A 17,713-nucleotide genomic window follows, 5' to 3' on the forward strand; every position below is an offset into this window, starting at 1 on the left:
TGGCTATATGCTGCATTGTTGCAGTCCCACCTAGATTACAGGAATCTCTCATAGGACTTTTTATCAGTTTCGACATTACGTATGGATTCGATACACTATTGCGGGGTAAGACTGGTAACAGGTGCTTTTGGACTAGGCAACAGTTCCACTATTGTGGATTCTGCACCATCAAAAATTGATGGCAGCTGCTCGCCCATAGTACCCTAACTGTCATCTCCTCTTTCCAGATACGAGATCTACCTCCCATAATGGCAACACAGGTCTGGGGTTACGATCACCAAGTTCGAGTCTCGGTCCGGCACACAGTTTTAATCTGCCAGGAAGTTTCATATCAGTGCACACTATGCTGCAGAGTGAAAATCTCATTCTAGAAAACTCTTTACCTGTAATTCTCTTTACATATTGGCTATTTTCTTCACATATGGGGGACATGATCTCATCTGAAAAGTGAAAGCAAGCCTGTAAAAGAAAGAGGGGGGGGGGGGGGCAGTTCTCAATTCTAGAGCAGTGACCCTCTTGTTATTTATTTATTTATTTTTTACCTTTGCAATTTGGGTGAGTTTGTGTTCAATCCTTGCACCCAATTTACTCTTTCATCTACCTACTTCTTTTCTCGTCAAGCAGAACGATATTTATGCCTGTTGTTTAATACCTGTTTATATCACTTACAATGCTGGTATTTATGAATTTTTTAGCATTTGACTCCGGAAAGACCATTTTTCTTTGTAGTGAGGTCTTGCCAATAGCAAATTTTCTGGATGGAAAGTCACTCAATCTGCTCATATACTTTAAAATTTAAAAGTAAATCTAGCAGTGCTAGAATGTATACAAAATACTGATATACCCATTTTCAAGTTGTTGTTTAAAGATTCACGACTTTTAAAACTTACGTAGATTACCTTTTTGATGATAGAACTTTACATAAGAAGTTATTAAGAACATTGAGAAGATCACATGATGAACAATTGAATGACTAAAGCAGTGTTATCAACCCTCATTCATTGACACATGTAATAAATTCATCGAGGCAGTGAAGTTCAGAACTGTTGTAAAAATTTCAGAAATTAAAAGTATATATTACCTAATGAATGTATTATTTTGGGGTGAAAGAACACAATAATTATTATTTTTGGAATGTAATAATTCACTATTGCTTCATTTTAATTCTAAGTTTCACACTGTAATGAAACATTGTCTAAATGCCTCTCTCTCTCTCTCTCTCTCTCTCATTTGTTATAACGTATCGCTGTTATTTTGTATTTGTATTGCAGTCATTACATTAAAATTGGCTACATTGATTCTGCAATTTATACTCTTATGTTATTGCTAAGAATTGATTTAAAGAATAAAAGGATATATTTATTTGTAAGATATTGTAAATTTATACCACTGGAACTCTTTCAAAATATTTGAGTGCGTAATACTGCCAATAAATACAATGACTTTCTTTCTTCTGTTTCATAGGATGCAGTTATAATTGTAATAGATGTTGGACACTTTGACTCCAAGTATGTTATACAGAAACGCAGTGATTTTTTACAAAAGGCGAAACTATGTGTTCGAAGAATTGTGGAGAGGAGGGTACGTGATTTATTTTAAGTAGGTTATAAAGAGTAACTATAACAACAAAAACAATAAATTGTTGATAAAATTATTTAACTGAATAGATAAAAAATCTACTCACCAAGCGTGAGCAGAACACACACATAAAAGACTGTTGTGATTGGCAAGCTTTCAGAGCCAGTGGCTGCTTCTTCAGGCACAAGCTTTGAAGGGGAAGGAAGAAGAGTGAAGGAAAAAGCCTGGGGAGGTCTAGGAAAAGGGGTAGATTTTGGGAAAGTCACCCAGAACTGCGGGTCAGGGGAGACTTACCATACAGGATGAGAAGGAAAGACTTGATTGTTGGGGACTGCATAGGACGAGATTTGAAAACCTGAGAGCTTAAAGGTGGAAGACGGGTAATAAGCAAGACAGAGATTACTAATACAACTGTTCATAAGTTAATAAGAGTTAGAAGCTATGTGCATTGTACGTAACAGCCGTGGGAGGGGACAGTGAAAAATAGACGGGAAAGACAATGAAAGATGTAGAAAGCTAAAATGGAGTGAAGCATAGAGTAATTACAGTGAAGAAAAGCTGAGACAGAAGAAATTAATGTAAATTAAGGTGAGGTGGGTGGCGAGAATCAATTACATGTTGTAGTGCTAGTTCCCACTTGCGGAGTTCTGAGAAACTGGTGACTGGAGGAAGAATCCAGATGGCGCGTCTGGTGAAACAGGTGCTGAGGTCACGAATGTCATGTTGTTGAGCATGCTCTGCAACAGGATATTGCGGTTGCCAGTATATACCCTATGCCTATGCCCATTCATCCTAACTGATAATTTGGTGGTAGTCATGCCGATGTAGAAGGCTGAACAGTGTTTACATAATGGCTGGTATATGATGTGCCGTTTCTATTTTTCACCTCCCCCTCCCACATCTGTTACGAACAATGCACTTAGCTTGTCACTCTTATTAACTTGTGCTTAATGTTTTAGTAGTAATCTCTGTCTTGCATATTATCCGTCTTCCACCTTTAAGCTCTCAGGTTTTCAAATCTTGTCCGAAGCAGTCCCCAACAATCAGTCTTTCCTTCTCATACCGTACAATAAGTCTCCCCTGACCCGCAGTTCTGGGTCTAAGAAAAGACCACTCCAGTCCTTTTTCTTCACCTTTCTTCCTTCCCCTTCAACCCTTGAGCCTGAAGGAGGAGTCACTGGCTCCAAAAGCTTGCCAATCACAACAGTCTTTTATGTGTGTGTTCTGCCGCTGCTTGGTGAGTAGATTTTTTTATCTATCCAATTAAATAATTTTATAAAGAGTATCTGTGTTTGATGTTTTTATTGGTATACACCTTGTTATAAACAAAACATATTTTTACCAGTTAATATGTTTCCAGATATTTACCAGTGGAAAAGATGAAATTGGGTTGATTGTACTTGGTTCTGACAAGACACAGAATCCACTTGATTATCCAAACGTGAGTGTGGAATTTCCTCTTGCACTGCCTACATGGCAGATGATATCCTTTGTGGAGAAATCTTTACATGAAAGTGAAATAAAAACAGACTGGATAGATGGTGTTGTTGTTGGCATGCATGTCTTGAAAGATGAACTAGAGTAAGTATCTAAAGCTGTCTGTTTCGTTACATTCTTGGAACATGTTACAGAATGTGTGTTACACAAATCACAGTGACATAGTTGTGACTTTATAAACTTGAATCAATATGTTTTTGTAATGAAAAAGAAACAGAAGGCACAATACCTGCAGAATTAGGAAAATTTTTTGTGTGTTTTTACTATATGAATGTTTTTTACAGTTTTCTGTTCAGCTCAATAATTAAGGAGGTATTGATACAAGGCTTTGGCAAAAATCCATCTGTCACCTACAATTCCAGCCCTGTCACTGGCATTCCCTTCCCCGCAATATGACTGGGCCACCATGAAAGCAGCCACAACGTTGTCAATTTCACTGAAACCACAGCATAGCAATTTACTTGAGTATGGCTGTTGTTGTGGTCTTCAGTTTGGTTTAAGCACTATGTCAATACCTTCTCTTCATAGCACTCGGAAGTCGCGATCTGCGACTGTTTTTACAAATGGCAAGAAAACTTTTCCTCTAGTTGCTTGTTTTTCAGTGAAAGATGCAAATATTTGAGAATGTAGTGCCTTATATATATCTGTCAGAATAGGCACAAAGTCCGAAAGTTATTTTCAAATGATTGCGCTCTTCTGCAAAGTATTAAGATTCCCAGATTCTTCCAACATGGTCCACCAATGTCTTACATACTACTCTTCTTCTATGTATTGTTTCCAGCATTTGGAGCTGAAACATTAGGCACCAAAATATACCTTATAACCACAATCTAATGAACATATAATTAAAATAACCAAAGATGTAATGTTGCACTCTCGGGTGGGACTGATATTGAATGCGAAGCAAAAGTGGAAATTAAACATTCATCTCACTTTTTGGTATTGAAATTATTCACAGTGCCATAGGGAGAACTGAGTTTCTGTGTTTTATAGAGCCAAACAGTGATTAAAGTCAACAAGGAAACTGCACACTTCAAAAAAAGTTTTGCATCACCCCAGTTCCCAGAACCCCTGAAGATAAACTGACTGTGGATATTGTATTGCAGACACAGTACCTTTGACTGTTCAGAGATGTCACTAAACCCATCCAAAGATGCAAACAACCATGCTTGAGCAGCGCCTATTAGACAGAGGGCGTCCGACGGCCAATCAGTTCCAGCCATTCCACCGAGGACATGGTACACGGCTCGATTGTCTGTAGTTCAACCGTGCCTAGATGGTCAATACCGCGGTTCGATTGCATCCGGAATGTTACCTTGTGCCAGGAAGGGCTCTCAACAAGGGAAGTGTCCAGGCATCTCGGAGTGAACCAAAGCGATGTTGTTCAGACATGGAGGAGATACAGAGAGACAGGAACTGTCGATGACATGCCTCGCTCAGGCTGTCCGAAGGCTGCTATTGCAGTGGATGACCGCTGCCTACAGATAATGCCTCAGAGGAACCCTGACAGTAAGGCCACCATGTTGAATAATGCTTTTCGTGCAGCCACAGGACATCGTGTTATGACTCAAACTGTGCACAATAGGCTGCACAATGCACAACTTCACTCCAGACATTCATGGCAAGATCCATCTTTGCAGCCACGACACCGTGCAGCGCAGTACAGGTGAGCCCAGCAACATGCCGAATGGACCACTCAGGATTGGCATCACGTCCTCACCACCGATGAGTGTCATATATGCCTTCAACTATACAATTGTTGGAAGTGTGTTTGGAAGTAACCCGGTCAGGCTGAATACCTTAGACGGACAGTCCAGCAAGTGCTGCAAGGTGGAGGTTCCCTGCTGTTTTGGGGGGCATTATATGGTGCCGACATACGCCATTGGTGGCCACGGAAGGCGCCGTAATGACTGTACGATAGGTGAATGCCATCCTCTGACTGATAGTGCAACCATATTGGCAGCGTATTGGTGAGGCATTCATCTTCATGGATGGCAGTTCGCGCCCCCGTCATGCATATCTTGTGAATGACTTCTTCTCCAGACATGAACCCTATCAAACTTGCCTGGGATAGATTGATAAGGACTGTTCACGGATGACGTGACCCGCCGGCCACTCTGAGGGATCTACGCGAATCTCCGTTGAGGAGTGGGACAGTCTGGACTGACAGTGCCTTGATGAACTTGTGGATGGTATGCCATGACAAATACAGGCCTGACTCAATGCAAGAGGACATGCTACATGGTATTGGAGGGTGTGTATGGCAATGTGGACCACCACCTCTGAGAGTCTTGCTGTATGGTGGTGAAAAGTGCAGTGTGTGGTTTTCATGAGGAATAGAAAGGGCAGAAATGATGTTTATGTTGATCCCTATTCCAATTTTCTGCTCAGGTTCTGGAACTCTCAGAGCCAAGGTGATGCAAAACTTTTTTTGATGTGTGTGTATTTATTATACAAGTTGAACCCAAACTCCCTGATTTTAGAGGTTGTTCGTGAAGTTTTTTTTTTTTAGTATTTTGCTATGAGGGACGCACTGCCTCCAGTGGCTTATTACAGGGTAAATCCATAGCATTTGATTTGTAACCCCCATATATCTTCATATCTGTGTTGCACTGAAGATACCTGCAGAACAGTGCAAACATTGGTGGTATGCTCTTTGTATCTTGTTTTGAAACAAACCTGTTCCATTCACTCAAGGTGCTTGCTGTTGACAACAATAGCCCCAGTTTGCACTTCATCCTCAAGTTAGCTTTGAGTCCTACTTCGTTTTGCCTCAGGTTTGTTTTTCTGGTAGTGTTAGTTGTAGATGATACACAACGATGTTGCATCTTCTGTCCAAAGACTGTTTTGAGGCACCTCCCATGCTACTCTGTTTTATGTAAGGCTCTTCATCTCTGTTTAACTACTGCAACCTATATCCTATTAAAGCAACATATCGTATTCATCTCTTGGTCTCTTTCTATAGTTTTTACCCACCACACTTCCCTCCAGTACTACATTGAATTCATTGATGCCTCAAAATGTGTCCAGTCAACCAATCCTTTCTTTAGGTCAAGTTGTTTGTCAACAAATTTCTTTCTTCCCCAGCTCTATTCTGTACCTTCTCATTAGTTATGTGATACAACAATATGAATAGCTTTACTTGTGAATAGTTGATCATTATGCACTCAGAGTATGGCATTACTGAATGAAATGGAAGAACGACACCACAGTGCTATGTATAGCTGATCCTGCTGCAACACCAACCACCTCACAGTACTTTTGCATCTGGCTGTTGTATTACTCTGTGTACAGCCCTGTAATTGTATGTAGTCACACTGTGGACCCCAAGAATTTAATAATTAATATTGCAGTTCTGTCATGCAGAGACTGTACATTCAGCACTCATTTGTTCCAGCCAGATACACATACCTCAACACGATGTCTCTCCTAAGGGTTGTCCTGTGCATTTTTCCAGAATTTCAGCAGATATTTGCAATTTTGTTTTTGCGATGTTTAGGTGCCCAGAGAAATACTGCTCACATATGTTTCATGTGATAACCAGTTTCAACTGAAAGCATCTGTTTCTTCCCTAATACAAACAAAATGATTCATAAAGCAGAATTTTCCTGACCATTTGGTAGAGCAGCTCGAAGTTAGTCTAGTTCGATAGTTAGTATAGCGATACGTGTTAACATGGACAGAAAAATATGAAGAGTAACCAGTACTCCAGCAGCGACCGATTAGCACTGCTGTGTGGCAATAGCAGACAACGCGGGACAGGGCGGCACGTGAGTTGCTGCTAGTGCTGGTTGTTCTTTGGAAAACAAACCGATGGTTTCCATTGACACTGGGAGTTGCATGAAAGATGTTATGAGCATTGTATCAGCCAACTCCAGCTTCAAGTTATGAAACAAAATTGCAGTTATCTGCCAAAGCACCAAAGAAATGTGCCTGATGACTCTTGAGATATGTGCACACAGTGCCTTTTTCCTCATGCTTAGTTGCAGATGTATGGTGACAAAAATGCATTTACAAAAATTTGTGAAAGAGACGCACGCATGCATGCACGGGCGGTCTTGTGTTGAAGTGTTGCCTTGTTGTATGAGCAGTTTACTGTAGATCCTCTTCTTTGCTTGGGAGTTTGTGCTGCATTTATTGCAATGAAAAGGTGACAGAAAAAGAAAACGTGGAGACTTCTATGGATAATGAAGTATCTAAGTAACAGAGGCACAAGAAAGACAAAGTGACGACAACTTTGTGGCTGCAAATTTCAGAATATTACATTGAGATTTTAGATTTTGTGCTTGGGAAACTGCAGCAGTAAGGCCAGCAACAACATTATGTTTGCTGGTAACTGGCAACAAATATATCAGTTTGAACTATTTATTTCCCATTTCAAAATGAAGCGTTTCAATTACTATTCCTTAAACAAGAAATAGTTTAGGGGAGAGTTTCTTGATTGATAAGTGAAAGTTATTTAACTTTCAGCGTGACATTTGTATTTTATCTTGTAAAAAATGTGTTTGCACAATTTTAATCATGAAAGATTGTATGTAGATTAACATACTCTGATTTGACAAATTCGTGAATGTCAGACTCTGGAATCCACTTTTTTTTTTTTTTTTTTTTTTTTTTTTTTTTTTTTTTTTTTTTTTTGCATCATTGATGTCCTTACATTTCAATTTCTAATGCTTTGTTGAGGAGCTACACATGCTCCGTCATTTCTTTTGTTCAGATGTCAGAATCTTCAATTTTGTGCTATTAAGTCACCATAGCACGAATGTTCGTCTACTGCTTTCAGATACACTTTTCATAAATTTGTGGTCTTATTGTTCTCTGTTTTCCTACTTTGAGACTTATGGTACTGCATTATTTACAGCAATATGATTGTAGACCTTTTATCAAATAATGGAAAATCCAGGATGGAATGAACAACACCTTCAACCTATTACCCGGAATCTGTAAAAGATACCAACCATTTCTTCCACCGACTCTCCACAGTTCCTGTCCCTTTACCACATGGTGCCTTGCTTATCAATGTTGATGCCACCTCCCTTTACATTAACATCCCTAATGCCCATGGCCTTACCCCTATTGAACACTACCTTCTCAAGGCCCCACAGATTCCAAAGCAACCTCCTTCCTAAACGCCATTACCAACTATATCCTCACCCACAATTACTTCTCCTTTGAAGGTATTACTTACAAACAAATTTGAGGTACAACTATGGGCACCCACATGACACCATCCAGTGCCAACTTCTTCATGGGCCACCTAGTAGAGGAATCCTTCCCAAACACCCAGAATCCTAAACCCCTCGCCTGGTTCAGATCCCTTGATGACATCTTTGTGACTTTGATTGAGGGTGAGGATACCTTATCCACATTCCTCCAGAACCTCAACAACTTCCCCCATTTGCTTCACCTGGTCCTACTCAACCCAACAAGCCAACTCCACCTCAGAGATGGCTACATCAATACCTCCATCCATATCAAACCTACTAACCACCAGCAATACCTCCACTTTGACGGCTGCTACCCATTCCATGCCAAGAAGTCCCTTCCTTACACCTGAGCCGCCTGTGGTTGTCGCATCTGCAGTGCCAAGTGGTCCCTCTCGAAATATACTGAAGGCCTCACTGAAGCCTTCACAATCTGTAATTATCCAATTATCCTCCCAAACTTGTGCAAAAACAAATCTCCCATGCCTTATATTCCCAGTCTCCTACCACCTCCCATGTCCCACCGCCTGGCCACAGAGGAGCATTCGCCTCGTAACTCAGTATCACCCAGGACTGGAGCAACTGAATTACATTCTGTGCCAGGGTTTCCACTACCTCTCATTGTGTCCTGAAGTGAGAAATGTCCTGGCCACTATCCTTTCCACCCCTCCCAAAGTGGTATTCCGTCGTCCACCATACCTGCACAATATACTCATTCATCTCTACACAACCCCTGCTCCCCTCCCGTTACCTCATGGCTCATCCCCCTGTAATAGACCTAGATGCAAGGCCTGTCCTATACATCCTCCCACCACCACCTATTCCAGTCCGGTCACAAACATCACCTAACCCATCAAAGGCAGGGCTACCTGTGAAACCAGTCATGTGGTCTACAAGCTAAGCTGCAACCACTGTGCTGCATTCTATGCAGGCATGACAACCAACAAGCTGTCTGTCCACATGAATGGCCACCGACAAACTGTGGCCAAGAAACAAGTGGACCACCCTATTGCTGAAAATGCTGCCAAACATGACATCCTTCATTTCAATGATTGCTTCACAACCTGTACCATATTGATCCTTCCCACCAACACCAGCTTTTCTGAATTCTGCAAGTGGGAACTTTCCCTGCAATATACCCTACGTTCCGTTAACCCTCGTGGCCTCAACCTTCGTTAGTCATTGTCCTCGCCCATCCAGCCCCTGTTCTGTTCCTATTCCAGCACTACACAGCCCTCATTCCTCCATCACACCTAGTCTTTTTACCTCTCTCATTTTCCGCTATCCCCCCCCCCCCCCCTCCCACCCTCTTCGCTGCCCTCCATCTAACCTCCCGACTGCACATAGCTGCTCTACCCTCTTTCCACCTCGTCCCTGCGCGCTCCCCAACAGCACGTCACTGTCCACCACACCAACCATACTATCCCTCCCCTTCCCCACCCCAGCCTCCTGTTTACCCACACCCAGTCACCACTCCCATCATGCACTGGTGCTGCTGCTCACAGTGTGGGCGTGGCCTCAGTTGCCTGAGACTGCAGTCATGTGTGTGTGAGTTGTGTTTGCGTGTGTATGTATGTGTGTGTTTGTTGTCTAATTTTGACGGAGGCTTGACTGGCCAAAAGCTATATTTGCGACAGTCTTTTTGTTGTGCTTATCTGCAACTCAGCATCTTCGCTATATTGTAGACATTTTATCTAATACTTGATGCTCAGGACACCACTTCTCAGATTTTTATTGAAATAATATTTTGAAGTGGAATGCCATGACTTCTTTGTGTGTAATCAACTATAAATTCCAGTGGATTTTCTGTGGCGTTAACAGACATTACTGCACATAAATTGCTTTACAGCAAAACCTCAACACACTACACAAAGGCAAATAAAGAGCAAAAAGCTAACATAAACACCAGCAAATATGCGCCTAAATATAAATAGCAGTCTGAGAATGACCAATCAGTCCAAAACTGGTACAGAACTACTTGTGTTGCTGAACAGTTCAAAGGAAACTTTAGTCTCATTTCAAATAGGTACCCCACTCATACAGGTAATCGGTGGTTACTTCAATCTACCCACGATATGCTGGAAAAATTATACGTTTAAAGCCAGCAGCAAGCATAAAACGTCATCCGAAATTGTACTGAATGCTTTCTCAGAAAATTATTCTGAACAATTGGTTCATGAGCCCACTCGAAGTGTAAATGGTTGCAAAAGCATACTTGATCTCTTAACAACAAATAATCCTGGAGTAATAGAGAGTATCATGACAAATACAGGGATTAGCGACCACAAGGCAGTTGCTGCTAGGCAAAAAAAAAAAAGGTCGATAAAAATTCTCTTAACACCTTTTTAAGAGACAGTCTCCACTCCTTCCTATCTGATCACGTAATGTAGAAAACATGTGGAATGATTTCAAAGAGATAGTATCGACAGCAATTGAGAGATACGTACAACATAAATTAATAAGTTATGGTACTGATCACCGATGGTATACAAAACGGGTCGGATCGCTGTTGCAGAAGCAATGAAAAAAACATGCCAAATTTAAAAGAACACAATCCTCAAGACTGGTAAAGTTTTGCAGAGTTCGAAATATACCACATACTTCAGTGCGAGATGCTTTTAATAATTTCCACAACGAAACTCTGTCTCAAAATCTGGCAGAAAACCCAAAGAGATTCTGGTCATACATAAAGCAAACCAGTGACAAGATGCAATAAATATCTTCACTGCATGATAAACAAGGTCTTCCAAAACTCCTTCACCAAAGAAGATGAAGTAAATATTCCTGATCCAATCATGAACAACAGCCAAGATGAGAAACAAACAAGTAGATATCCTCAGTGTAGCAAAGCAGTGTAAATCACTTAATAAAGACAAGGCCTCTGGTCCAGATTGTATACCAGTCAGGTTCCTTTCAGAGTAGCTCATACAATAGCTCCATATTTAGCAAGTATATACAACCGCTCGCTCATAGAAAGTTCCATACCTAAAGACTGGAAAATTGCTCAAGTCGCACCAATACCTGAAAAGGGAAATAGGAGTGATCCGCTGAATTACAGGCCTATATCACTAACGGCGATTTGCAGTAGGGTTTTGAAACAGATACTGTGTTCGAACTTTATCAGTTACCTCGAAGAAAATGATTTATTGACACATAGCATGGATTCAGAAAACATCATTCTTGTGAAACACAACTAGCTATTTATACTCATGAAGTAATGAGTGCTATCAACAGGGGTCGTCAAATTGATTCCATATTTTTAGATTTCCAGAAGGCTTTCGACACTGTTTCTCACAAGCGTCTTCTAACCAAACTGTGTGCCTATGGAATATCGCCTCAGTTGTGTGACTGGATTCATGATTTCCTGTCAGAAAGGTCACATTCGTAGTAATTGACAGAAAGTCATTGAGTAAAATAGAAATAACATCCAGCATTCCCCAAGGAAGTGTTACAGGACCTCTATTGTTCCTGTCATTTACCATCCTGTAAAGTCATCAGATGTCCAAAATGAATTGCAAAATGATTTAGATAAGGTATCTGTATGGTGCGAAAAGTGGCAATTGACCCTTAATTTAAAAAAAAAAGTGTGAAGTTATTCACATGAGTACTAAAAGAAATCCACTAAATTTCAACTACGTGATAAGTCACACAAATTTTAAGGCTGTGAATTCAGCTAAATACTTAGGTGTTATAATTACAAATAACCTAAATTGGAACGATCACATAGATAATGTTGTGGGTAAAGCAAAGACTGCAATTCATTGGCTGAACACTTAGAAGTTGCAACAGTTCTACTAAAGAGATTGGTTACACCTTGCTTGTCCACCCTATTCTGGAGTATTCAAAGAAGGGCAGCTCGTTTTGCACTATCACAAATAGGGGAGATGGTGCCACAGACATGATACGTGAATTGGAGTGGCAATCATTAAAACAAAGGCATTTTTCATTGCAATAGGATCCTCTCATGAAATTTCAATCACCAGTTGTCTCTTCCAATTGCGAAAACATTCTGTTGTCACCCACCTACATAGGGAGAAATGATCATCACAATAAAATAAGAGAAATCAGGGCACACACAGAAAAATTTAAGGGCTTGTTTTTCCTGTGTGCTGCTCAACAGTGGAACGGTAGAGAGACAGTTTGAAGGTGTTCATTGAACCCTCTGCCATTCACTTTATTGTGAATAGCAGAGTAATCACATAGATGTAGATGTAGATCTGTCAATAAAAAGCATTGTTAACAGTGGCTGGTTGCTGTTTTCTTCTGTGCAAGAATCAACTCATAGCCTACTCAGAAAATATCACTGAACAACCTCCAAAAACTTGTGGATGGAGGTCGTGTTTACCCTGTATGTCTAGTGATTTATATATTTTGTTTAGTAATTCACAGACTGCTAGAATTCAACTATAATCATCATATCTTAGATTTGGTTATTTTTCATAGATGTTTTCTCCTGCAGTGCTGTTACTTTATTTAACTGTGTGATTAAAAATTCTCATTGACAAATGAACCACATTTCTGTCAACAGGGGTAAAAAGTTCACGAGAACTAAATTGGTGTTGATTAGTGACTGTGCTGGTGATGTTGATGACCAATATGTTGATGGAATAATATATGAGTTGAATTCCATGAATGTTTCGTTTGTTGCCATGTAAGTATATTTCACCACTTTTTGTTGGAAAATTGTGGAATACGTAAGCACATTGGACAAAAAGTTCATCATGCCCAAAATTCATCAGACTAATTTAGTGTCAGTGTTGTAGTGGAATTCAAAAGTTTTCCCTGTGTTCCTAGCCATTTTGTCTACTGCGTATTTGTTGTGCAGTACCTCTTTTTTTTTGAAGATGCCTCATAGTACTTTCTTCAGCTATTATTGGATTTTAACCCTTCTGAGCTATCATGCTTATTAGAATTAGCATTAGGAACTTTTTCTTTTCTACAAGGATGGTATGATGCATTATCAAGAATACGAACTTCATTTTCTTGAAGCTGAGGAAGAAAATCTTGAAACAACTTCTCGAGCATATCTACGCACATCTCATAAGAATCTGTACTCTTAGATTTAAAGTCCACAAACAGCCTTCGATGGAACCTACTTTGGTCAAATGTGTGTGACAGTCAGGTCTTTTCCTTTACCTGGGTGGCGCTTGTTTCTGCTGGATAACCCAGAAACAGATGCTGATTTTGAGGATTTATAGTGTTATTGTTGACTGGAATACTCTCTTTCAAATTCTGAAGGTGGCAGGGGTAAAATACAGGGAGCGAAGGCTATTTACAATTTGTAAAGAAGCGAGATGGCAGTTATAAGAGTCGAGGGACATGAAAGGGAAGCAGTGGTTCGGAATGGCGTTAGACAGGGTTGTAGCCTATCCCCAATGTTATTCAATCTGTATATTGAGCAAGCAGTAAAGGAAACAAAAGAAAAATTTGGAATAGGAATTAAAATCCATGGAGAAGAAGTAAAAACTTTGAGGTTCGCCCATGACATTGTAATTCTGTTGGAGACGGCAAAGGACCTGGAAGAGCAGCTGAACGGAATGGACAGTGTCTTGAAAGGAGGATATGAGAGGAACATCAACAAAAGCAAAATGAGGATAATGGAATGTAGTCGAATTAAATCGGGTGATGCTGCGGGAATTAGATTAGGAAATGAGACGCTTAAAGTAGTAAATGAATATTGCTATTTTGGGAGCAAAATAACTGATGATGGTTGAAGTAGAGAGGATATAAAATGTAGACTGGCAATGGCAAGGAAAGTGTTTCTGAAGAAGAGAAATTTGTTAACATTGAGTATAGATTTAAGTGTCAGGAAGTCGTTTCTGAAAGTATTTGTATGGAGTGTAGCCATGTATGGAAGTGAAACATGGACGATAAATAATTTAGACAAGAAGAGAATAGAAGCTTTCGAAATGTGGTGCTACAGAAGAATGCTGAAGATTAGATGGGTAGATCACATAACTAATGAGGAGGTATTGAATAGAATTGGGGAGAAGAGATATTTGTGGCACAATTTGACTAGAAGAGGGGATCAGTTGGTAGGACATATTCTGAGGCATCAAGGGATCACCAATTTAGTACTGGAGGGCAGCGCGGAGGGTAAAAATCGTAGAGGGAGACCAAGAGATGAATACACTAAACAGATTCAGAAGGATGTAGGTTACAATAGGTACTGGGAGATGAAGAAGCTTGCACAGAATAGAGTAGCATGGAGAGCTGCATCAAACCAGTCTCAGGACTGAAGACCACAACAACAACAACAACAGTGGTTTGCAGATAATGCTGCCCCTGTAAAATGATATCACCGCTGTATTTTAGCATGCTATTGCATCCACACTGAACGTATTTAAAATTAATTTATAAAATTTAGTTCACCAAAAATGCACAAATCTGGATTTTCGTTCATGGCAGCAAACACCTGTTAGTTGTTGGCAGCTCTTTACAAAAAAAAAATCATGTACTTCCTTCGTAACACATTTCTGCTGTAGTCATCAACACTTTCTGGAAGCTTCTGTCACGGTTTTTCTTTTTCTGGAAATTTCAAAAAGAGTGTTTGGCCTTGTACTTACTTATCACAACATACACTGAAAAGCAACCAACATCTGTAGATGCAGCTGTTTACAAAACAATATCAGTCATTGACAGCTCTGGAGACAGTAGCTCCTTCAATACAGAGCCACGTGTTTGTCTGAAGATCTTAACGGCTTCTTCTTTGATCGCTTCTTGGGTAGACTCAAAACTGACATGTTGACCTCACTTGCTGTATCCACATCTTTTAAGGTGAAGCGTACTATCAGATTGTTCACTCCTCAAAGGCAGCGCTGTGGTCACACGCTTCGATCTGTTTATGGGCCACCTCTTGTTTCAGTGAACGTAGTTTATCATTGAGGATGGCCTGAATTCACCATGAAAGAGAGTGTCCACAATTTTCTTCATGTATTCGATAACCAGCTGAAGTCACTCATTGAAGAGCCTGTAGAACTACCAAACAGCTATGCTTTACTCGCCATTCCAAATAGTCCCAACAAGTAACACACTCTCCCCTGATTGTGTAAAAAATCAAACTCTCGTGTATGAAATAGCTTCAAATGTCTGATTACTTTAAAAAAGACATGTTGTGAATATTAGATGTGAAGCATGTAAAACATTTCTGAGCATGTAAAACATTTCTGACTGAAGAGGCAAAATCCTAATATGTTGATTTTATTAGTTTGGATTGTTTACCCGTAAACTAATGAATTGATAAGTGCTCTCATTATCAAACTCTGGTATCCCGGCCCGAAGTGTTCGAGAGCCCACCAGAACGCATGGACCTAGACAACAGCCGCTAAGTGGCACTTCTAATCTTTGTGAGCACTGCTGTTGCTGCCGCAGTGGTAGGCACGGACTACACCATCCACACCCGCCTATCTGCACCTGTGGCCGCACTATAAAGCTAACTGCGCAGAGGCCTGATCTTCAGTTGTCTTCCAACTGCACTCTCGTGTTGTATTCAGCATTGCTCAGTTCTTGATACTGCTACGTCTAGACTCTCTGTTTCGTTCACTGTCTGTATTTACCATTCTGTCATCATTTGTCCAGCACTGCTGTTGTCTTTCCGTGGTTTTTGGTGACTCGTCATTGATGCCCTCGGCTTCTGTGTCTCCTGGTCATGTCCGATTCCTGTTACTATACAAACACTCCATGCGTACAGTCTGAGTAATTTGCTCTCCATTTTAAGAACAGCTTTTTTTCCACGCATATCAGTGTTTATGAAGTCTATCTCCTGAACCATGTCCTGGACATTGATATAATTCTGTAGGTACATTCGGCAGTATAAGTGAATATTGTTATAAATATATGTTGTGAATCAAATTAGTTGTAAAAAAGCAATAAATTAAAATTTGTGCCTGAGTTGGTAGTTTTACTCCATGAACAGCGAAAATGTAATAAGCAGTAAACATCTTTCCTCCTTCCCTCCTCCCTCCTCCACCCCCCCCCCCCCCCCCCCTCCCTCTCTCTCTCTCTCTCTCTCTCTCTCTCTCTCTGTCTGTGTGTGTGTGTGTAAAATTTGTTGGAGTTTGCTAAGTGCCTTCATTCTCAAATATTAGGTGAATATAGTCTTGGAAATTTGAACATCGTGAGCTATGATGCCTCAAGAAATATACGCAGTGTCTAACGGTAATAATTGTCTTATTTTTTTAAACCTATAACGTAAGATTATACCTCTTACTGAGAACATTATGACAGCATTTTAAATTTTTGAATTCAATTATAATTACTGTATTTACCAGATTATAAGAGGCCTTTTTCCAAATTCATCATTCGAAAAGTACATGTTGGCCATTCACTTGTGGATTAAAGCATTGCTACTGAGGTCAATGCTTTTAAGTTGTGTAATAGAGTAATATAGAAGCTTTGGAAATTGATTTCGCATGCAGATTTATTTTGAAGAATTTGGTGGTGTAGGAGAGAAGGGGGAGGGGGGGGGGGGGTAGTGGCACCTGCTTTGCTGAGAGCTTAGTTGAATGTGGGAAGGGGAGTGGTGAACAGGCAGCAAATTTTGTTGTGCTGCAAACCGTACGAATGTATATTGTACACCATGGCTTTTAATGAACTTATACAACATTTAAACTGCACTTTGCCTCAATCCATTTGTAGTCAGAATTGAATTGACTTCAAATTGGACAAATACTCAACAATTTTATGCATTTCTACATGAGACAGTAAAAGTGCATATAGAGGCCGGTGGTATATATGCAACGGCATTGTCAACACTTTCCGTGAGGTACGATGGAACAAAAGAAGGGTGTTAGTGATAGCAATTTTGCCACCTTAAAATCATTCTTGATTAACATCAACTCATCAAATTCAATCTAACACTCACAACTGTTACGGCATGTATTTAAAGCGAACCTGATTTGCATCGTCATAGGGGTGCTACTAGCACCACTCTTACACGACTGGCACAAAGTTTGAACAGACATCCTCGTCCAGGTATAGAAACCCACCTACCAACTTTTGTTCATGTTGCACAATTCCTTCTCGGTGTTTCAATTTTTTTTCTCATCAGTATATAACTGGTGGACTGTTGAATAATGTATTTATATGCTTCAACCGTCAGTTATTTTGATGCGGGCCTTTGGTGTCTCATTTTCTTAATCTAATTCTATCCTTATCACCTGATGTAATTCAGTTACATTCTATTTTCATAGTTTTATTTTTGTGTTCATCTTATGACCTCTTTTCTAGTCATAATCCACTCCATTCAACTGATATTCTGAGCACTGAACCATCTCTGACAGAATTACAATGTCATCGGAAAACTTTAAATTTTTTATTCCTTCTCTGTGAACTTTAATCCTCTTCTCCCTGTGGTTCTTTTACTGCTTGTTCGTTGTACAACATCAAATAACTTGAGGGAGAGGCTAAAACCCTACTCCTTTTCTTACAAGGAG

General features: G+C 40.1%; 1 protein-coding gene and 1 long non-coding RNA gene across 2 annotated transcripts in view; both read left to right on the top strand.

Annotated features, from left to right (window-relative positions):
- LOC124550617 overlaps window positions 1-1,525 on the top strand; it is a 28,042-nt gene extending 26,517 nt beyond the window's left edge. The window contains exon 3 of the long non-coding RNA XR_006967729.1: window positions 1,465-1,525. This is a non-coding gene — a long non-coding RNA (uncharacterized LOC124550617). The remainder of the gene's footprint in view (window positions 1-1,464) is intronic.
- A 2-nt stretch (window positions 1,526-1,527) lies between these two features.
- Window positions 1,528-17,713, top strand: part of LOC124550724 (X-ray repair cross-complementing protein 5-like) — a gene marked incomplete at its 5' end in the record, with an annotated part of 126,777 nt that continues 110,591 nt past the window's right edge. Inside the window, 3 exons of the mRNA XM_047125445.1 lie at window positions 1,528-1,581; window positions 2,939-3,159; window positions 12,808-12,930. Of these exons, the coding sequence (XP_046981401.1) occupies window positions 1,528-1,581; window positions 2,939-3,159; window positions 12,808-12,930 (398 nt within the window). The remainder of the gene's footprint in view (window positions 1,582-2,938; window positions 3,160-12,807; window positions 12,931-17,713) is intronic.

This window comes from Schistocerca americana, chromosome 9, assembly GCF_021461395.2.
Source record: "Schistocerca americana isolate TAMUIC-IGC-003095 chromosome 9, iqSchAmer2.1, whole genome shotgun sequence".
Classification (NCBI taxonomy): Eukaryota; Metazoa; Arthropoda; class Insecta; order Orthoptera; family Acrididae; genus Schistocerca; species Schistocerca americana.